Source organism: Marmota flaviventris, chromosome 2, assembly GCF_047511675.1.
Source record: "Marmota flaviventris isolate mMarFla1 chromosome 2, mMarFla1.hap1, whole genome shotgun sequence".
NCBI lineage: Eukaryota > Metazoa > Chordata > Mammalia > Rodentia > Sciuridae > Marmota > Marmota flaviventris.
In genome coordinates, this window is record NC_092499.1 from 61,035,168 (window position 1) to 61,057,901 (window position 22,734).

At 36.1% G+C, this 22,734-nt stretch overlaps 2 protein-coding genes across 7 annotated transcripts in view; both read right to left on the reverse strand.

The window, feature by feature from the left end:
* Positions 1 to 14,576, reverse strand: part of Vcpkmt (valosin containing protein lysine methyltransferase) — a 36,326-nt gene extending 21,750 nt beyond the window's left edge. For 2 of the 5 annotated variants that reach the window (XM_071607879.1, XM_027929737.3), the window contains exons 1-5: positions 14,144 to 14,576; positions 13,938 to 14,048; positions 13,699 to 13,771; positions 12,280 to 12,399; positions 10,720 to 10,824 (exon numbers count right to left, since the gene is read on the reverse strand). In XM_071607879.1, coding sequence (XP_071463980.1) covers positions 10,720 to 10,824; positions 12,280 to 12,399; positions 13,699 to 13,771; positions 13,938 to 14,048; positions 14,144 to 14,409 — 675 coding nt within the window. In that variant the 5' untranslated portion in view covers positions 14,410 to 14,576. Of the gene's footprint in view, positions 1 to 6,348; positions 7,444 to 10,719; positions 10,825 to 12,279; positions 12,400 to 13,698; positions 13,772 to 13,937; positions 14,049 to 14,143 lie in introns of those variants that run through there. The other 3 variants (XM_027929739.3, XM_027929738.3, XM_071607880.1) reach the window with 3 other exon arrangements.
* A 599-nt stretch (positions 14,577 to 15,175) lies between these two features.
* The window catches only part of Sos2 (SOS Ras/Rho guanine nucleotide exchange factor 2), a 98,039-nt gene continuing 90,480 nt past the window's right edge, over positions 15,176 to 22,734 (reverse strand). For both annotated transcript variants that reach the window (XM_071607878.1, XM_027929561.2), the window contains 2 exons: positions 18,096 to 18,205; positions 15,176 to 16,902 (listed from right to left, as the gene is read on the reverse strand). In XM_071607878.1, coding sequence (XP_071463979.1) covers positions 16,408 to 16,902; positions 18,096 to 18,205 — 605 coding nt within the window. In that variant the 3' untranslated portion in view covers positions 15,176 to 16,407. The remainder of the gene's footprint in view (positions 16,903 to 18,095; positions 18,206 to 22,734) is intronic.

The following is a 22,734-nucleotide window of genomic DNA, read 5'->3' on the forward strand; positions in this document are numbered from 1 at the left end:
TCCAGCTTGCAAGAATTTACCAGTCTGAAGTCTCAGAATGAGCAGTTGGGAGATTGCTTCTTCCCTACCTTTGCTCCCATACATTACCTAGCTTAACTATAGTCACAATGCTAGTCAGTAGGTACCATTCTCACTTTACAGAAAGGGGAGCATTCAAAGAGTTTAAATAGCCTAAGGGAATACAGCTAAATTAGGTAGTAATCAAGTGAGCTGCTTTCTTTAGAGAAAAACAGACTATTCAAGCTTGGGTGCATAAAGGGAAGGTGATCATATCTAGAACTTAAATGGAACTGTCTTCCAGAGTTAACTGGGAATTCTGTTCCTACCAGCTACACGACACCTCTCCAGTTTGCTCCTGTTCCTTGGAATCCCAGGTTAACAACCAGATACTTATTTTATAAGGGCAGAGAGTAAATAGACTGAATATGGGTATCTAGTACATGCCTGAAAATAAAAAGCAAATTCTGAACAATTAAAAAAAATCCTGTAACAAAATTTAGAAAGACGATAGCTATTTTTCAAGAACATCATTATACTTACATCAATAAATGTCACTGAAATCCAAAAACATTCTCTGGTTAAACATTTATTACTTGTGAGAATGTTCAACTTGTTTATCCTGTTTTTAAGTTTCTAGATATCAGTCCTGTGTTCTATTGCATGAGATTATTCTTTACACTCGTTCTGAATGCTAAGTGTAAAGCTTCTCATTTAAGCTTTGGATAAATCATGCTATTCTTATTTAGATCACTTTAATATGAAACTGTTCTGTACATGCAGCACAAACAGATTTTCAGAACACATTATTTTGGGGGTGGGGGAGGTTAACTGGGCTTTAACCCAGGGGCACTTTACCATTGAGCTATATCCCTAATCCTTTTTTATTTTTTGAGATGGGTTCACTAAGTTGCTGAAGCTGGCCTTGAACTTGCCATCCTCCTGCCTCAGCCTTCTAAGCCAGTGGGATTATAGGTGTGCACCACTGCACCCAGTTCAGAACACATTCTTTAAAAGAACAAGATCGAGTATTGAATGTAGATATACAGTATTGTTGGTACTTTAACCATAACTCTGGCAATGATTTATCTAAGCAATAATGAGCCAATATATGGGCCTGGAATTTAAGTACATTAACAAATGAGTTAACCTTCTAAAAATTACTGAAGAGTTTCAAAGTACTTGGGCTGGGGTTGAAGCTCAGCAGTAGAGCATTCGCCTAGCATGTACGAGGCACTGGGTTTGGTCCTCAGAACCACATTAAAAATAAATAAATAAAAATAAAGATTAAAAAAAAAAAAAAGAAAGTACTGACCCATCAAGAGTTTAATCAACTGCCAGGGGGAGCTCAATGAACTAATAACCTGAAAGAAATTTGCTAACTACTAAAAAAAAAAAAAAGAAAGTACTGACCCATCAAGAGTTTAATCAACTGCCAGGGGGAGCTCAATGAACTAATAACCTGAAAGAAATTTGCTAACTACTCATTTATGTCTATAAGAGCTGTATCTAGCGATGTTTTCAACCTTGCGAATATCAAAAAAATGTGAATTGATTCTTTATCAAAAGAAGTTAATAGATGTATTAAGATTTTTAAAAATTAAGACCAGCTGTTTAGTATTCACAATGATCTTTTCTATCAGTAGATAATAAAAAGGCTTGAAAGTTTAATATGTAGTAGAGCATATGTGTTACTTAACACTGCAGAGCAATTTAAGTTTTCTCATGTTGTCTGTTGATAGGTAGCTCGAGGAATTAGTTAAGACTTTGCATCCTATCACATACTTATTACACACACAGTAAAAGACCATTCATCCGAAAGCAACTGCTATGAAGCTCCTTTATAGTTAATACATCTAAACTCTGAAAATATTGTTATATAGACCTTAGAAATATGACCTTCTGCTGTACTTTAATTACTTGCTACCTAACTGCTCTCAGGTTTAACAGAGATAAGAACTAGAAGGCAGAATTGGCTAAGGGTTGGGGTCAACAGAATGTTAATCTTGAAGCTCCAGCCAGCACACCCCGACTCCCTATTTAAAGAAGGTAATTTCTTTTTTTTTTTTAAATATTTATTCTTAAGTTTTAGGTGGACACAATATCTTTATTTTACATTATGTGGTGCTGAGGATTGAACCCAGTGCCTCGTGCATGCTAGGCGAGCACTCTACCACTGAGCCACAACCCCATCCCCTAAAGAAGGTAATTTCTTTGGTCCTTGGCCTTTGAATGCTCATGGCACTTGCTTTAAAATTGTAAAAAAAAATTAAGGGTAAACAATGATTTTTTTCTACCATATTTTCCTCTTTCTAAACCTGCATACTTGTTCAAATAACTGTATGGTGGAACAGTGTTCTCAATCTTCTTCTATCCCAGTTGCCTCTCCTAACAGAAAGGAATGTTTACATGCATCCTATATTCTGAAAAAGATGCCCAGATTTCACACTGCAACAAATAAAATCAATTGGCATTTTCCAAATTTTCCCTGTAGTTGTACCCCTACTCTAATCACATTTATTGAACTTATTGTGTGCTAAGTATCTTCATGGACTACATGTATTAAACTAATTTAACCCCCATGGTATTGCATGATATAGATACTATTATGATCCTCAACTTACACATGAGGAAAATAAGGCACAGAGAGTTTAAGTAAGTTTCCCTAGCTAACACAGCTAGTAAATGGAAGAACTGGGATTCAAATCCAGATAATCTGGTCTTAGGGCCTACCCTCTGCCGTGCAGTTTTCAGAATGCATATGAGAAAAAGATTATCATGCAGATAACTCACTATAGCATATTTTAAATCTATTATTTGCAAACTATAATATCTTGCTATTAGTAGTAAATTACTTAAGAGTATCTCACAATTGATGAATACTTCCTAGGTATTTACAGAACTCCATCAACACGTGAGAACTTAAGACAGTGTCTTAACTCTAATCCCTGATAGTTAAACTTAACTATTGGAAATAGTTTGAAAATCTTACTGCTTTTCTATCCAAAATAATGAAAAGTAAAAACATTTCATTTTCATTGCTTACTTTTCAGTAAGCTTTGTTGGCACATTTTTTTCCCCCTGTATTTGTATTAGGTCTCTATGGTATAAAAACTGGATATTCTAATGTTTGTTATTAAACAAATCAAAAATACTTTCAAATCCCAATGTTTCTTGAGGAGAAAAATCCCAAAAGGCAAATAGCTGACCTAAGATTATAGGATTGTGAGATAACAAAGACAGAGCTTCAGTCTTTTGATGTAAAAGTGCTACTCTAATGAGAAAGGAACACTGATTTGAAAAACTAATTAAAATTAATTAGAAGTTTCAAGTCCTCAGATGTAAAACCATGTATTATGTAAAAGGTATTTTCAAGGTGAATTTAATTTTCAAAGGTTCACTTGAACTAATTTAGCCTCTTAAATGCCTGCATACCTGGGAGGCTGAGGCAGGAGGATCACAAATTCAAAGCCAGCCTCAGCAACTTAGCAAGGTCCTAAGCAACTCGGTGAGACCCTGTCTATAAATAAAATACAAAAAAGGGCTGGGGATGTGGCTCAGTGGTTGTTGCCCCTGGGTTCAATCCCCAGTACAAAAAAAAAAGCATGTATCCCTCTTACAGACAATATCAGTAGCAGATAAAATGTTTAATGAATTGCAATTCATGTACCTTTATGAAAGACATTCAAACGTATCAAAATGAAACAAAAATAGAGGCTTGGGTGGTAGCTCAGTTGTAGAGCTAGCATAGCTAGCATATGTGAGGCACTGGGTTTGATTCTCAGCACCACTCTAAAAAAATAAATAAAATAAAGGTATTCTGTCCATCTACAACTAAAATAAACACACACACACACACACACACACACACACACACGCCAAATACAATTTTATAAGAAAGTGATCCAGTTTTACTTGCATCATGTTATCTTCTTAAAGGAGCTCATAATAGGCTTATTTTTTAAAAAAACAAATTTAGTTCACCTTAAAAATCTAAGTGTGATTAATTCGAAATAGATTCTATTTTTACAACTTCCTTCCTATAAACTGTTAAAGACAAAGAGAAGTAATGCCATCTACAGGGAACCTTCAGAACAACAGTTATACTTCTATGACCCACACTCTTTAATATCCAAAATCTAAGTTAATATCATATGTAACGTCACTGAACAAGGAAATTTTCAAGGAAAGGGGTAAAAGAATTGAAAAGGTGTGTGATATTAAAAAAAATCCCACTAATATTATGGATTATCAACTTCTTAAAAGTAACCTAACTTCAAATTCACCTAACATGATTCACAGACACTTGGTAAGAAACTGCAGCAGGTTAAGATGCAAAGCTACACAACCTCAAAGGTCTTTAAGGTTACAGCTAGTAGAAAGACTCAAGTCTTTGGAGAATAAACCTGTGACAGTTTTCTTTTTCCAACTGTTGGATCACCCTTTCCTCTTGAGTAGCATCACCTTCACCTTCTTGGCTAAATTCTCTAAATGTTTAGGCATTTTAATAGTCCATTTCACTTTCTAAAGCTCATTCCTATTTATTTTTAAGTCTCCTATTTCATAGACAATTATACATCAAAGTTTTTCCTCTTTATGCAGCATATGCCTACTCTAACCACAGATGATTTCATTTTTATATACTTCTCTCTGTTGTCTTCTCCGGCTAAAAGAGGTTTCCTTATTGCAATGGTTTCACTTAGGCTAAATTTTAAAACTATCTGGAGTCCTTTAGCAACAATACCACACCTCTAACTTCCTTGGATTGGGATGGGGCTTGAGTATGGATTTTGTGGCTTTCAATCTTACAAGTGATCTCTCATGCAACCCGGTTTAAGAAATAATGCCTTACTGTGGATTGTAGCCCTTTCCCTAATTGGCTCCAACAGCACTCTTAAGTGGTTTATGGGTTCCAATGTGCACAGTGGCAACCCCCCTTGCCCTCCTGGCTTGTTCTTGAGCTGTTTCCCCAGTCACTAGCTGTGCCTTGAGACGGACAGTTAGCTATATGGTAGCTGACCCCCAGGTAGTGGTATCATACCTCATTCATTTGCTGGAGCTAACCCCCACCCCCAACTTGTGCTGTTGTAGAAGCTTTCTAGCTCCCAGCTCACGGATCAATTCTGGATCAATCCTTAGGCTGACAGAGTCCACCTGTTACACAGTGCCCACATCACCCCTCCAATTCTGTCTCCATGCCCTGGAATAAAACAACTGAGTTAATCTGGATAAAAAGCCAACCAGAGAAAATGTTGGTCTTCCCTTGTTACAATCATCTTGAATCTTGAGTATTGCCTCAGGCATCCTTCCTATGGTTTCTGAGTGCAGATGCATTGTTCCCTCCCCCACAAAATGGAGAATCCAAAGGGCTAAACCCCATTCCCAAACACTGTACTCCTCCAAGAGGGAAATTCTCCCAAGGCTTCCCTGGTAGTTGGTGATACAGCAAGTTCCTTCAATTGGTAGCCCTCAGTAAGCTCTCTACAGTTAAGCTCTCTCAGTAAGCTCTCTGCAGTACTCATTGGTACTGACACTAGTGGCTATTTGATCTTAGACTGTGGGACTGGCATGTTGTGATGCCAATGTTGATATTCCAGAATGGTATGGGGGAAATCCCATTTGATTTTGTTACAAATCACTTTTATTGTCTGTGCCTTAGGTAAGTTCCCCAGAAACAGAATGAGATGAAAGTATGCAAGTGATTTATTATGCAAATGATAAGTAAAGGGGTGGTACTAGCAAGGCAGGGAAGGCAAGCAGGGATGAGATTTCAGCAAATTTGTGTAGAAGCTGACTTCAGTCTGATTCACTCAGAAAGTTTTGGACTATAAATAGCACCTTTCTGAGATAAAGGAACTGGGCTTTCATACAGTAAATCTATGGGTACACTTCAGGCCAAAGACTCACAAACACTATAAATTAAAAACCACAGTGAAGAAAGGAGGGCATAAAAATTGGAAGATGAAAAGGGATGTGAGAAATCTAGCTAGACTACTACAGTCAATGTCAAGTTTATTTTCATAATTCCATAATGTTTTGGAACATGCCAGAAAGTTGTCATTTGTCCTAAGACCTCACTAATAATAGATAGTGCTATCTGTAACTACCAAAAGCATCACACATTTAGGTTACACGAACTGCCTGGGGGAAAAAAGTGCTCAATGAAATGCTGGGGCAATATGAACAAAGCAAACTTTAAAGACTAAAGTAAGCCTGAAAGGAGAGAACTATTTCCTTTGCTTTGATCCTCAAAGTCTCTAAACAGGGCTGTTTTTGCTCTTTCTGGAAGGCAGTCACCTGCTTTAGATGTTTATTTTCTTTAAAGCTATTTCTGAAACATTCACAAAGTCACAGGGTCTCAAAATCAATGTTTATTTTAACACATAAAATGTGCCATCTAGCACCAATGCTGGTTAAATACCAGAATTCCATCTGGTCACCACTCTGGAACCAGTGTAATGGAAGTCCTTGACATGTCAGTCCATGTGTGCTGAAGATTATCATAACACGAAATAGAAATGACACAGCATAAAAATAATGTGATAGATATGTATAGAACTACATTTGTAGTTACTCAATAATCTTTTACTGTTTCATGTAAACAAGTTAACTTAATACCAGTGTTTTTAAACCAGATTTTCCTGGAAGACAATCACAAAGAAAACTGCATGAGCTATACCAGTGCATAACCCTGGAACTGGGCTTTCCATTCTCACTCCATTCCCAAATGAAATATTTTGTAAAGGTACCTTTTGTTTCCCTAATCTCTTATTTTTTCTTCTTTGTAACTAATTATAATATTGTTCACTATTTAGAGTACTTACACATTTATTTGAAAAGAATAAAACTTTGGTAAATGTAAGTATACAAGACAATAGTTTTTGTTTTTTTTTTAAGTAAAAGGACAATTAAGCATTAAAGATACCATATGAAGCAGAAGACAAAACTATTGCCTAATTATGTAAAAGTGAAATATTTAAAATTTATTTATTCCCAAGACAAACTAAGGTTTACTGGTTTGAATTTAGAACATTATTTGATAGTGATATACTTCTAAAAATTGCATCAGTTTACCTCTAGTTTCCTGAAAATGTGTCAAATCAACCATGTTGCTTCACTATTTACTTTTGGCAGATTTTAGCCTAATCCCAATACCAATTTTTATTTGAGTAACTGATCTCAATATTTCTTTTAAGCAGAATTTAATGCTGAGGCTAAGTAAACCTAAGATGGATTTCAGGCCCACTGGAAGGCAGGCAGTCATTTTTCATATTGCAGGCAGACCATGGTGGTTGTCATCCATATATCAGACCTCTAAGGACATGCTGGAAAAATCTGTAAACACAATCTTCCCATGCTGTATTCACATGCTTCATTCACATCTTTAGCTTACCCAGGTTGTTAGAGGTTTGGGTAAGAGGACTAAACGTTTCATGACGGCAATTTCTATAAGAAAGAAAAAAAAAAAAAAAAAGGAAACTTAAAAAGTTCACCAACTATTTATGGAGTACTTAATACTAGGCAATATGCCCAGCAGTGGCTAAATGAAAGTCAAATGAATAACCAAGTATAATGTTTAGAAAGTTTTAAGCTGACACATGTTAAAGCTGCAAGCAACCAAGGAAAAAAAAACGATATACTGGGCATTATCAAAATTCAAAACCTTTTTGCTATAAAATACATAATACCAAAACAAGAAAGACAACCTGCAGAATAGGAGAAAGTATTTTGCAAATTGTACATCTGATGTTCAGTATCCAAAATGTAAAGAACTCTTAGACTTAACAATGAAAAGACAAATAACTCAATTTGAAAATGGGTCAATGATATCTTGTCAAGTGAGACAAGATATTCAACATCTTTAATCTTTAGTTATTAGGGAAATGAAAATAAAAAACATAAGATCTGCCGGGGGCAGTGGCGCATGCCTGTAATCCCAGCAGCTCAGGAGACAGATAGGAGAACTGCAACTTCAAAGCCAGCCTCAGCAACAGCGAGGTGGTAAGCAACTCAATGAGACACTGTCTCCAAATAAAATGCAAAATAGGGCTGTGGATGAGGCTCAGTGGCTGAGTGCCCCTGAGTTCAATCCCAAGCACGCCCCCCTCCCACAAACAAACAAACAAAGATCCTATTTCACACCTCCTAAGATGGCTTAGGAATACAGTTTGTCAATTCCTTAAAAAGTTAAACACAGAGTTCACATATAACCAAGCAATACCACTCCAGGCATATACCTAAGAGATCTGAAAAGATGCTCACACAAAAAAAACTTCTACATAAATGTTCACAGCAACACCACTCATTACAGCTAAAGACTGAAAAAGTAAAATGCCACCAAATGATGAATGGATGGACAAGATGTACACATTCATACAAATAAATATCCTTCAGACATAAGAGTAAAAGCATGCCACAATATGGATGAACCTTGAAAACACTGTGCTGAGTAAAGAAGCTAGATGTAAGAGACCATATAATGTGAATAATTCATGACATGAGCACAATAGGCAGATACATAGAAACAGAGGTTAGTGACTGCCAGAGATTAGAGACTGGGGGGGAAATGAGTGACTGCTAATGGTATGGGGTTTCTTTTGAGAAAGATGAAAACTTTGTTCTGTGAATATATTTACACTGAATTGTATACCTCAAAAAGGTGAATTTCATGGTATGGGAATTATTATCAATTAAAAAAAAAAATGAAGCAAGGCATGGTGGCACACTCCTGTAATCCAAGCAGCTTAGGAGGCTGGGACAACAGAAGGATTGTGAGTTCAATGCCAGCCTCAGCAACAGCGAGGTGCTAAGCAACTCAGTGAGACCCTGTCTCTAAATAAAATACAAAATAGGGCTGGGGATGTGGCTCAGTGGTTGAGTGCCCCTGAGTTCAATCCCTGGTACAAAAAAAAAAAAAAATTTATATTTAGGAACCCAAAATCTTTATGCCTCAAAACATTTCTACTTGTAAAACTGTATAACGCTTTAGTTAAAACTGAATCCCTTAGCTGGCTGTGATGATGCACGCCTTTAATTCCAGTGACTTGGAAGGCTGAGACAGAAGGATCACAAGTTTGCAGTCAGCCTGAGCAACTTGATGAGACCATATCTCAAAAAAAAAAAAAAAAAAGACTAGTAGCTCAGCACATCTGTCTGGGTTCAATCCCCAGTACCAAAACCAAAAACTGGATACAGTAATGAATAAAACATTTTAAAATTTTTGTCACATTTATAAAAGGTGCTGGGGTTACAAAATAAATGAGATACAGTTGTACAAGTTAAAAACTGTAAGTGTCACAGATGCAACTTGCATAAAATGTGATTGCTATATCATGTAAAGGAAGCACCAAACAAGGGGAACAAAAATGAATTCTAGGGCTGGGGTTGCAGCTCAGGGGTAGAGCACTCACCTCGCATGTGCAAGGCCCTGGGTTCGATCCTTAGCATCACATAAAAATAAATAAATAAAATAAAGGTATTATGTACAACTAAAAAAAAATGAATTCTATTTAATTAGGTGCATTTTTCTTTATAAACAGATCTGTCTGATTTTTTTTTTTTAAAGAGAGAGAGAGAGAGAGAGAGAGAGAGAGAGAATTTTTAAATATTTATTTTTTTAGTTCTCGGTGGACACAACATCTTTGTTTGTATGTGGTGCTGAAGATCAAACCCGGGCCACACGCATGCCAGGCGATCGCGCTACCAGCCCCAGATCTGTCTGATTTTATTTTACTTTGTTAAAAATAATTTGAATGGGGGCTGGGGATGTGGCTCAAGCAGTAGCACGCTTGCCTGGTGTGCGTGTGACCCGGGTTCGATCCTCAGCACCACATACAAACAAAGATGTTGTGTCCATCGAAAACTAAAAAATAAATATTAAAATTCTCTCTCTCTCTCTCTGTCTCTCTCTCTCTCTTTCTTAAAAAAAAAATAATAATAATTTGAATGACTGGAGAAAGTTCACAAAAGTATGAACTGGCATTTTAAAATCTGAGTTAAGAGAAACTACAATATAAAGAACTAAGTCACTTGTCTGGGATAATGCCCAATGCTATAGTCTGAATTAGGGTCTCCAAAAGGCCCATATATTAAAGGAGGAAGTGAAATCTTTGAGATGAAAGCCCATATATTAAAGGCCCATATATTAAAGGAGGAGATGAAACCTTGTGGGGGAGGTCTTCTGGTCATCAGGGATGTGTTTTCCATAGGACTCTGCCCTTTCCTCTTTCTTTCCTTTTCCTTCCCAGCTATGAGGTGATTGGGCTTTCTCTGTCATGACATACTGCCTTGTCATAAGTCAATGGAGCTAAAGGATTACAGACTAGAAAAATGAGCCAAAATAAACTTTTCCTCTTTTTAAGTTGTTACCTCAGGCATTGTTACATTAACTGCTTACTAACACATTCCATTACAAAGCTATATAAAAAAAAAAGCCTGCTGGGCTGGAGGTTTAGTTGAGTGGTAGAGTGCTTCCTTCCACATGCAAGACCCTGAGTTCAATCCCCAGCACAGCATGAAACAAAACAAAAAGCCTGCCTTACTTAGAACAAGAACCAAAGGCAAGACAGATAAGTGATCTTAATCCTGAGTCAATGCCTGAGTTCAATGAAGAGTCAGCTGTTTTACCACATCAAAATCAAGGCCTTGACCACACACAAGCCCAGAAACAGTGACCAGATGATGAAATATCCTCAGAAGATGAAGAACTGGGAATGTACTTACTGATTTTTTCTTTCTGATGTATATAATATGAATATCTTCACTTCGATACTCTTCATCATGTTTTTCCAAAGGAATTTTTTCAAATTCAAAGTCTAGCTGAAGCAGCTATAAATTTAACAGATATACTTTAAACTCAATAATATGAACAGACCTGTGGTAAAGAAGGTACAATGGTGGCTATCTTTGTAGGAATACTGACTAGGAAGGGGCACTGTGGAAACCTTCTGAGGTCTTAGAAATGTATATTTTTATGCTGGGTAGTAATTATGTGGCTGAGTGCTTGATATATATGCATTTAACTATGTTTTACCTCAATAAAAATTATTTTAACTATATAAAAAATTAATTAAGAGTCCCAAAAGCTCAGTAACATTCTTCATATTGAGGAAAAACATGAAGGCTGGGGCTGTAGCTCAGTGGCAGAGCACTTGCCTAGCATGTGTGAGGCACTGGGTTCAATCCTTAGCACTGATAAAAAAATAAATAAAAATACATCTACATCTATTACTAAAAAAAAAAAAAGAAGAAATTAAAAAAAATTTATCATATATTATCTGAGGCAGTCATATTCTTGCTTTCTCATTAAACCAAAGCAGTCCTTCAGCAGACAAAAGTTGCAGAGCTATACAGATGTACAAAAAGATTTACTTGTAATGGGATGAATTTTTGCCCATAAAAAGGGCCTGGGTCACCACTGGGGGAAGAAGAGTAAAAGATACATAAGATGTTATGTATTGGGTGCAGTGGGGCATGCCTGTAATCCCAGCGGCTCAGGAGACCAAGATAGGAGGATCTCAAGTTCAAAACCAGCCTCAACAATGGCGACAGGTTAAGCAGCTCAATGAGACCCTATCTCTAAATAAAATACATAACAGGGCTGGGGATGTGGCTCAGTGGTTGAGTGACCCTGAGTTCAATCCCCTGTACCAAAAATAGCTATGTACTACATTTGCAACTTCCTGTGAATCTTTCTATTAAATAAGTCCCTAAAAACAGGTATATAGGTCAGAGGTTTATTAAAAATGTAGAGAAAAACAGAGAAGTACAAATTTATCACCTCCTCATTTCTATCATGAATTCTCTCTTTTTTAAAATATTTATTCTTAAGTTTTAGGTGCACACAATATCTTTATTTTACATTTATATGGTGCTGAGGATGGAGCCCAGTGCCTCCTGCATGCTAGGTGAGCACTCTACCACTGAGCCACAACCCCAGCCCCTCTATCATGAATTCTCTAAAAGCAATATATGTATCACTGATATGTTCCCCAAAGCCAACAATTAAGAAATATTAAGAACTTTCTCAGAAAAGACAGTGTCACCATTATTATTTTACACGGTTCTGTAGATACAGTATCAACTAATTAGATAAAAAATAAAGGATGAGAATAGAAAATGGGGGTGGGCTTTGTGGAATAGCGGATTTTAAAGAGTCCCCTACTGGCTGGGTTCATACAAACAGATTGTCCAAACCTCCAAAATTGCCATAAAATATTAGAATAGTCACATACAGCCTCCCTGAAGGGTACTCACTACAAAGATAGATCTTATAGTCCTTACCTCAAAATATTTTTTCTCAATTTCTGGATTTTTCCCCATTGTACGTTGTTCATAGCAACATATGATACAAGTTTCAGATCCACTGAGATCTTTCAGTGTTTTCAGCAATGGTTCCAAAGACTATAAAAGAAAAACATATTTCATGACTTCAAAAATTTTCTATTAAGAGGAGGTTAGGGAAGTAAAAGGATTAATTCCCCTATTATTCATTTTTGAATCAATACAACAAAGTACATGTAGTTAACGTTTTCTAACAATGTTTGGTAAACTCCTCTTAATAATTAATTATTGGCCTGGGTGGTGGCTCAGTGGTAGAGCACTTGCTTAGCATGTATGAGGCACTGGGTTCGATTCTCAGCACCGCATCAAAATAAATGAATAAAATAAAGGTCCATCAACATGTAAAAAAAATTTTAAAAAATTAATTATTATACTACAGTTTTCAGAAAAAGAATTCAAGTGACTGTGTTTTGAAGTTCCCATGGAAATAAATGAATAGTGTTGATTTCACTCTTAAAAGTAACTTCATTTACTCTAATTTAATGTAGGATTTAAACAATCAACAATTTTTCCTACAAAAGTAAATCTGAACTTAACTTGAACATGGGTTGGCTCAATGCTCATTATTTTAAATATAAATGACACCCACAATGCTATCATAAACCAATATTTAAAGAAAAATATTGCAGTGGCACATGCCTGTAATCCCAGCAGTTTGGGAGATTGAGACAAAAGGATCCTGGGTTCAAAGCCAGCCTCAGCAATAGCAAGGCTCTAAGCAACTCAATGAGACCCTGTCTCTAAATAAAATACAAAATAGGGCTGGGAATATGGCTTAGTTGGTCATGTGCCCCTGAGTTCAATCCCTAGTTCCAAAAAACGAAAAGAAAAAAGAAAAATATTTGGTCTAGTAAATCTTGCCACAAAACCATGAATTTTTAAAAAATGCAACTTAATTCTCCTGGTTAACATGTTCATTGGGAACAACTAAGGGCAGGGGTGGGAGGCTAAGGGGTGATTTTAGGGCTAGGGATGTAGCTCAGTAGTAGAGCACTCACATGTGTAAGGCCCTGGATTTGATCTCCAGCCCCCTAATGTCTGCCACCCCCAAGAAAGTTTTTTTTTTTTTTTAAAAAAAAGGTTATCATAGCTTTTCATAACAGATCCAAGTGGTAAAATTCTTTAAAACTTTGAAGAAGCCTCTAATAAAATGCATATAACACTCTTCTAAACATGATTTGCAGGTATATATGAATGTATATACAGTCTCTTGTGACTTTTGTTTTATTTTTGCTACAACCATCTATCAACCATAGACAAATATCCTGAATTCAGAGATGTTAAAATGTGAAGAAATGTAGTTTCAGAATACAAAAACCAGTTAATCGATTAGAGAGATTTCACTCACTGAACATTTACCTCCTCGTAGTATATGCAGTCAGCCATCAGTATGTAGTCTGGTGGAGAAGGAAAGTCTTCTATTTCTTCCCCCCTTCAAAATGTCAAACAAGTATTTTAAACTGTTAATAATTTAAAATACTCTTGCTTTATAAGCAAGAGCCAATAAGTTCATTTTGTATTATCACGGCTTTAATGAGATGCAATTTAAAACAAACTATGAATTGTTATCTTAAAACAAGCTGAAAGGCCATACAAACCATTTCAGTACCTTGGCTTGAACAGAACCAGTGACAAGATGTTTGTTCATATTAATATTCATCTTCAGCAAGTCTTGCAATTCCTCAAGATCGGTGACCATAACATCTGCCCTATAAAATAACGTTGATTGAGGGGTAGGCACAGGGTGGGTAGCTGGCAATATGAGTTTCAAAGCAAAGCGGTGCCCCCTCCCTTCAATTCTTACCCGAGGGTAGCAGCCATGAGCCCCACCGCCCCGGTGCCTGAGCCCAGTTCCAGCACCGATCGCCGGCTCAACACATGGGCCCCGTCTCCGGAAAACCCCGGCGTTTCCAAGTATTTAGAGAGCACAATGGCAGCATCCCAAACAACGCAACCCACACCACCGGAGTCATACTGCTGCAGTCGTAGGGCTGTCCCGTCCCGCTTCTCTAGAACTCTCACAAAGCTCCGCAGCGGATCCTCCACCACCGACTCCACAGCAGCCGCCATCTCTGCCGGGTAAAGGGTGCAGCTCGCTTAGTGACGACTCATCTGTGCGCCGCTCACAGGCCAAGCCTTGAGAGGGGCCCGGGCCTCCTAGTGGCTGACTTGGCACCTCGCGCGTGCGCAAGTCAACAAAGCCCAGAAGGCTGCAGCACCTTGGGCGTAACCCAGCACTAACCGCCCTCATCCCTTCCTTCTCTGTAAAAATGGGAGTTCATAACCCACTTGAATCTAATGTATGAAATATGATATGTCAAGAGCTTTGTTATGTTTTGAACAACCAATAAAAAAAAAATAAAAATAAAAAAATTTAAAAAAAGTAAAAAAAACCAAAAAACAAAAAACGCGCCTGGCTTAAGGAACAGCTAGTTTAAGTCACTTTCCCAGATAAAACTAATATAATCCGCTCTGTGAAAAAACAAAGCAAACACTGGAGCATTTTTACGTGGTTAGAGATTGACTCATACTGTAGTTACCTTAAATCCAGGCAGCTTCCCAGAGCCTACCAAAGGTGTCTATTATCTTTCTCAGGAAGTTTCCAAGTGTGCTCCTAGTTTTTCCGTATGAATGCATAAAAAGGATTGCTGGAAACTTGCAGCTTGCATTTACCAGTTAAAAAAAATTTTTTTACCCCTCTAAAATTTACATCATTTAAATTATTTGGGATTATGTAGTTTTAAGTTACATGAAATAACTCAATGTGTGTATACATATATCTACAGTACTCTAATATCCCCTTGTTCTTTACAATGAAAACACATTTTTTAAAAAGTCTTTTAAAAATTAAGACTGAGGTGATTTATTAATCTTGTTAAGAACTCTGATACAAAGCACAGTAAAAGGCCACAGACCAGTAAATAAAGAACGTGGCTTTTGGCTACTTTACAACCACTGCTACAGCCTATCACATAACATACTTTTCATCACTTTGAGCGAAGGTATCCAAATGGCAAATAAAAGTTTTACTCGCTTCTCTGATTAAAAAGTTTAATAAAGCATTAAGTATTTGCTGGTTTAAATATTACCAATCTAAAAAAATACTTTAAAAAAATTTCAGTTAACACAAGATTTATAGAGAAAGTCACTAGGTTTTGAAGGCAAGGCAGTTGGTTCCTATGCCATAAGAACTTTTCCTCTGAACCTATGAATTAGTAAAGTAGCAGATTGTATTATAGACCTCAAGTCATTTAAATTTATATAGGTTATTAACATTATCTTTAAATATACAATATAAACAAAACTGTACATACATGGCATATTAACTTTGTTTTCCAAAACAATAGGCAACTTATTAGCTAAAGACGCCATACTCTGCAAAAACAAAAGGCACATCTGAATGAGATACATGCCCTTTTTTTCCTCTATAATTGGGTTATGTATTCTTTGTTTACATTTTGACAAAATAATATACACAGTGCATTCTATTATTTTCATTCCACATTTTGTTTTTGTCTTCAGCAGCAAATACTGGCATTTAAGACATGGCATTAAAGAATTTAAGAACAGTGGGTGTTATTCACAATTCTCCTAGATGTAAAAACTACAAGTAAAAACCTTCCAGAAGATGGTCAAAGAGATTTAAAAATCAGTAACACCATACACCTCTATATTTGTGTAAATTCATTACCTTAAAAAAGGCCTCTATTACTCAAATTTGAAAAATTCCACAAAAGCACTATCCCCTTTCAGTGCAATCAAAGTCACTTTAAACCATATTTTAGCAGAGTCTACAGTGCAAATATAAATTCATTATACTGGCCTTTTGGCAGCACTGAGGATCCAAGACAAGGCAATGCAACTGATCACCTGAGGATATTGGTAAAGGACTTTTGTATTTTATCTTTCCAATTCTTAAAAGCTTATTTGATCAGTAGCATTTCTGTAAGAGCATTATTTGTAAAAACAAAAACCAAAAAACTAAAATACTATGCCTTTTTGAATAAATTAAAAAAAAAAAAACTTTACAAATACTATTCCAGTGTCAATGACTACATATGGCTAAGGTCATTGAGGAGTTTCTGCATTTTCTACCATAGACAGTCTATACAATGGGGGATGTGAAAACTCTCGCTTGTAAGTCTTTGGTGGAAGTTTTGGTAGGTAAGGGCTTGAATTCTGCCTTGGTGGAACAGGGGGAGCTTGAGGATGAGCAAGACTGTTGTGATAGCATCGACGTGGTACCCTTGGAGAGGGCGTGCTAGGAGGAGTGCTTGGTGAATTTGGACATGTACTAATGTCTCTGAGCCAGTCTGGATCTCTGTGAAGATGTCCCAGTGGAGGTGGCTGAAGATTAAACGGACAGTTTATAAAGTGTTCTGGAGGTCGAAGGGGAACTGGTGGAGGGGTATCAGGAAGAGGATCTCTTGGTGGAGGTGGAGGTGGACTATGCAGAAGTCCATCAAATGCACTGGTAGGAACAGGAACTCTAGGTTTTATCTTTGGCGGAGGAGGCTGTCTTGGCGGAATAGCAGGAGGGTCGTCATCAGATTTCACAGTTCCCTTTAAAACAAAAAGTTATATAACTATACTTCTTTTCTCCTGAAAAACTTACAAGGCAATTTTAAAAGTCTGAAAAATTCTTCACACAGAAGAATTTTTTAACTTGACACACAAGTTAAATCCAGAAGCTCAAAGTAAATTAATCTGGTTTAATTATCAGATTTATAAGTACATTACTTCTAGTTTAATCCAGGGCTCTGTTTAATACTTCTACATATGAGATGTTTTAATTGAAGTCTTAGAACATAAAGCTTCAATTTATCTTGCTTTGTGTTACTATTTCATAAATTTAAGAAATTCATGAATTTTATTTATAATAATAGGTAAGCAAAAATAATATATAGTTTTGTAGATGTGAAAGGACATGATGTTAAGGAGACTTAATGTCCAGCTTCTCCTGATTAAGCATTTACTTCTACTTTTCCCAATGATACTTAGAACAGTGGATTTCAAAGGGTCATCCAAGGACCAGAAACATCAGCACCAGTAGGGAACTTGTTAGAAAAGCAAATTTTTTAAAAAATTATTTGTTCTTTTTAGTTATACATGAAAGGAGATTGTATTTTGAGATATCATACATACATGGAGTATAACTTCCGATTCTTCTGGTTGTACATGATGTGGAGTCATGTATTCATTATGAGCATAGGAAAGTTATGTCTGATTCATTCTACTGTCTTTCCTATTCCCATTCCCCGTCCCTTCCCTTCATTCCCCTTTGTCTGAGCCAGTGAATTTCTATTCTCCCCTCCCCCCTGCTTATTGTGAGTTAGCAACTGCACATTGGAGAGAACACTGGGCCTTTGGTTATAAAAGCAAATTTTTGAGCCTCACTCCAGATCTACTGAATCAAAAACTCCAGGGGTAAGGGTCAACAATCAGGTTTTAACAAGCTTTCCAAGTGATTCACCCTTAAATTTGAAAAGCTGGTGGAAAATTGGAAGAATCCTTCACATACTAGTACCAGAAAAAAAGTGTACTTCTGAGTCTGTGAATCAGCACCCCGCCTTTTTAAAGGAAAGTTTTTTATAAGAATTAAACAACTACTAAAAGCATTTTTCAAATATAACAATATAAATGTGGAAAATGATAAAGAAAAGCCAAAATACAACAAATTCGTAAGAATAAAGTCCTATTTTGAAAATCCATAAATTTTTGAATAAATTGAGGCAAACCCAGGTCCTGTTGATTACCTTTGAATTTGAAGCATCTTGGTCAAACTTTCTTCGAGGAGGAAGTGGAGGAGGAATCAGTAGCTCTTCACTTGGTTTATTTAAACTACCACACGAACTGAAGATGGACTCTAGGGAGGCAAAGATTAGTTTAACCACTATTTACAGTGCAATTTATCCAACAAAACTTCATTGCAACTTGTGATCACTTCTGCCATGGCATTTATCAGACTGTATTACCTGTATATATTATCTATCTTCTCTTCTAAAATGTAAGCTCTCTTAGGACAGTACATTTATTTTGTATCCCTAGTACCTAACACAGTTCCTGGTACACAGTATATATGATAACTAACTGAAGGCACATTATTTAGTTATGATTAATAATGAGACTCCTCCTCCAAAAGTCTTTTTAAAATCTAAAACAAAACCAAACAAAAACATGAATGTATATATGTAGTTACTTTTAGAGAAAAATCATCCTAAGCAGAAAACATTTACTCTGAAGCAGCTACAATCAGGTTCATGACGACACAGGTAATAAAATCTCCATATAGGAGACCATAAAGTAGGGTTATATATCATATAACTCTCTTTGCAAGTCTCTTAATAATAAGGTATATGTTATAGAGTCACACTGAAGAAAATTTACTAAATAATAAAGTATTAGAAGAAAATTACCCCTGAACAGGTCAACTAGGTACAGAATAAGAACTATTTTCATTTTGATCAATTTCTTTTGTCTTATTTATATGGTTTTAAAGAACTCTATAATTATGGTCCAACTCCCCATTTTTTTTTTTTTTTTTTTTTTTTTTTTTTTTTTTTTTTCTATCTCCTTCATAATTCTGATTTTTGGTGATTATTGTCAATTACGACTAGATCGTTATTTTTTTTTTTTTTTTTTTTTTTTTTTTTAATTTTTTATTGTTGGCTGTTCAAAACATTACATAGTTCTTGATATATCATATTTCACAATTTGATTCAAGTGGGTTATGAGCTCCCATTTTTACCCCATATACAGATTGCAGAATCACGTCAGTTACACATCCATTGATTTACATATTGCCATACTAGTGTCTGTTGTATTCTGCTGTCTTTCCTATCCTCTACTATCCCCCCTCCCCTCCCCTCCCCTCCCCTCCCCTCTTCTCTCTCTGCCCCCTTTACTGACATTCGTTTGTCCCCCTTGTATTATTTTTCCCCTTCCCCTCACTTCCTCTTGTATGTACTTTTGTATACCTCTGAGGGTCTCCTTCCATTTCCATGCATTTTCCCTTCTCTCTCCCTTTCCCTCCCACCTCTCATCCCTGTTTAATGTTAATCTTCTTCTCATGCTCTTCGACCCTACTCTGTTCTTAGCTACTCTCCTTATATCAAAGAAGACATTAGACATTTGTTTTTTAGGGATTGGCTAGCTTCACTTAGCATAATCTGCTCTAATGCCATCCATTTCCCTGTAAATTCTATGATTTTGTCATTTTTTAATGCAGAGTAATACTCCATTGTGTATAAATGCCACATTTTTTTTATCCATTCATCCATTGAAGGGCATCTAGGTTGGTTCCACAGTCTAGCTATTGTGAATTGTGCTGCTATGAACATCGATGTAGCAGTGTCCCTGTAGCATGCTCTTTTTAGGTCTTTAGGGAATAGACCGAGAAGGGGAATAGCTGGGTCAAATGGTGGCTCCATTCCCAGCTTTCCAAGAAATCTCCATACTGCTTTCCAAATTGGCTGCACCAATTTGCAGTCCCACCAGCAATGTACAAGTGTACCCTTTTCCCCACATCCTCGCCAGCACTTGTTGTTGTTTGACTTCATAATGGCTGCCAATCTAACTGGAGTGAGATGGTATCTTAGGGTGGTTTTGATTTGCATTTCTCTGACTGCTAGAGATGGTGAGCATTTTTTCATGTACTTGTTGATTGATGGAAAAATATACCCTGTTCATGGATAGGCAGAACTAACATCATCAAAATGGCGATATTACCAAAAGTTCTCTATAGGTTTAATGCAATGCCAATCAAAATCCCAACGGCATTTCTTGTAGAAATAGAGAAAGCAATCATGAAATTCATATGGAAAAATAAAAGACCCAGAATAGCAAAAACAATGCTAAGCAGGAAGTGTGAATCAGGCGGTATAGCGATACCAGACTTCAAACTATATTACAGAGCAATAGTAACAAAAACAGCATGGTACTGGTACCAAAACAGGCGGGTGGACCAATGGTACAGAATAGAGGACACAGAAACCAATCCACAAAACTACAACTATCTTATATTTGATAAAGGGGCTAAAAGCATGCAATGGAGGAAGGATAGCATCTTCAACAAATGGTGCTGGGAAAACTGGAAATCCATATGCAACAAAATGAAACTGAATCCCTTTCTCTCGCCATGCACAAAAGTTAATTCAAAATGGATCAAGGAGCTTGATATCAAATCAGAGACGCGCCGTCTGATAGAAGAGAAAGTTGGCTACGATCTACATACGGTGGGGTCGGGCTCCAAATTCCTCAATAGGACACCCATAGCACAAAAGTTAATAACTAGAATCAACAAATGGGACTTACTCAAACTAAAAAGTTTTTTCTCAGCAAAAGATACAATAAGAGAGGTAAATAGAGAGCCTACATCCTGGGAACAAATCTTTACTCCTCACACTTCAGATAGAGCCCTAATATCCAGAGTATACAAAGAGCTCAAAAAATTAGACAATAAGAGAACAAACAACCCAATCAACAAATGGGCCAAGGACCTGAACAGACACTTCTCAGAGGAGGACCAACTCCCCATTTAATCTTTCTCCACATTCACAGTTATCATAGAGACATTCATCATGTCTTATTTGTCATTATACTTAGATTGAGTTTGCAGGAATAAGTTGGTTAATAAGTTGATGAATTTAGTTTTAAACATGCTAAGTGACTGCTTATGGGACATCGAAGTATAGTTTTTGTTTCCTGCTACCACAAAATAATTTTACTTTTGTCATTGACAATATGCATGACACTGTAATTGTATCATTTTTGGTTTATTAAATATTAAGCACACATTAAAAATGTTTTAAGAAATGTGATACATTAAAGAAGTCAAACATATCCCTTCTCAATATATTTTTCTGTTTTGTTTCATATCCAAATAACAATCTACAAAGTCATAAATAAAACTATCAACTCTTACAATCTAGAAGTATATATAGATTTTGTAGTTTGACAAAAGTTTTCTTTTAGATTTTATAAAACAAACTTGAAATATTCACAGTGTTCATTATCAAATGACTTTATCACATGGTCTTATTGTTTCCCAACCCTTCTGCCAGTAACAGACCTTCCAGTGCACTTTGTAAAGATACTAAGTTTAAGAGTCAGATGGGTGCTGGGCCCAGTGGCACATGCCTATAATTCCAATAACTCAGGAGGCTGAGGCGGGAGGAATGCAAATTCAAGACCAACCTCAGCAACTTAGCAAGACTCTAAGGACTTTGTGAGACCCTGTCTCAAAATAAAAAATACTAAAAAGACTAGGGATGTTGCTCAGTGGTTAACTTACCCTGGGTTCAATCCCTGGTACCACCCTCCTCAAAAAGACAAAAGGGTGAAAAGCCTAGATTTTTAATAAAATAGCAAAGAAGGTTGCTATTTTAAAAATGCTACTACAGTGTGAATGCTTATATTATCATTTAAATGATATATAACAAAATTCAAAATTTAAGAAATAAAATTAAATTCATATTAGTCTTTGTAAAAAAAATTCCTGAGACTGTTAGAATAACAGAACAAATAATAGCCTAAATTTCCTAAAATTTACTTTTGGATCATTGCTTTCATGAGTTAAAACTGTAAGGATAAAAACAATGGCACACAAATAATTTTAGAAAGATATAACTCATAATTCCTACTTCTTCAGAAAATATTAAATACCTATTGAAAGACACTACCTACCTAGTAATTTGTTAAATAACCACTCAAGATTTACTAGGTATGCATTTCAATTTTATGTAATAAAAAGGGAATTTTATATATTGTTTGTTTTATTTTATACATTTTTGCAGGCCTTCACTGATAGGGCATAAAATTTAGAAAAATATTTCAACTAATATTAGATTTAAATGACTCAAATTGCAAATAATACTAAGTACTGTCATTATTTTAAAAAATATAAGTTTATAGAAGTTTTACTAATCAATCAATACAAAAATGATCCGGTTCATACTATTCACTGCCTGCATACTGTTTAAAAATTAAATATTCTTTGCAAAAGAGCAGATTACAAGAAATATTTTCCATTCTTATATTTTAAAAGACAAGAGTTGCTGGGCATGGTAGTGGCACACCTGGAATCCCACAGCCTCTTGAGACACTGAAGCTGGGGGATCATGAGTTCAGTCAGCCTGGGCAACTTAGCAAGACCCTGTCTCAAAATAAAATAAAATAAGGCTAGGGATGTAGTTCAGTGGTTAAAGCACCCTTGGGTTAAATCCCTAGTACCAGTAAAAAAATAAAAGACAAGAGTTTGCTACATACACAATGAATCTAAATAAAAATTCAAAAGTGGTGGCTGAAAGCCAGTTAACTTTCAGCCCAATACAACACAAATCCACAGTTGTTATGTATGTATAAACAATTTAATGGAAATGTCAACAAGTCATAGCT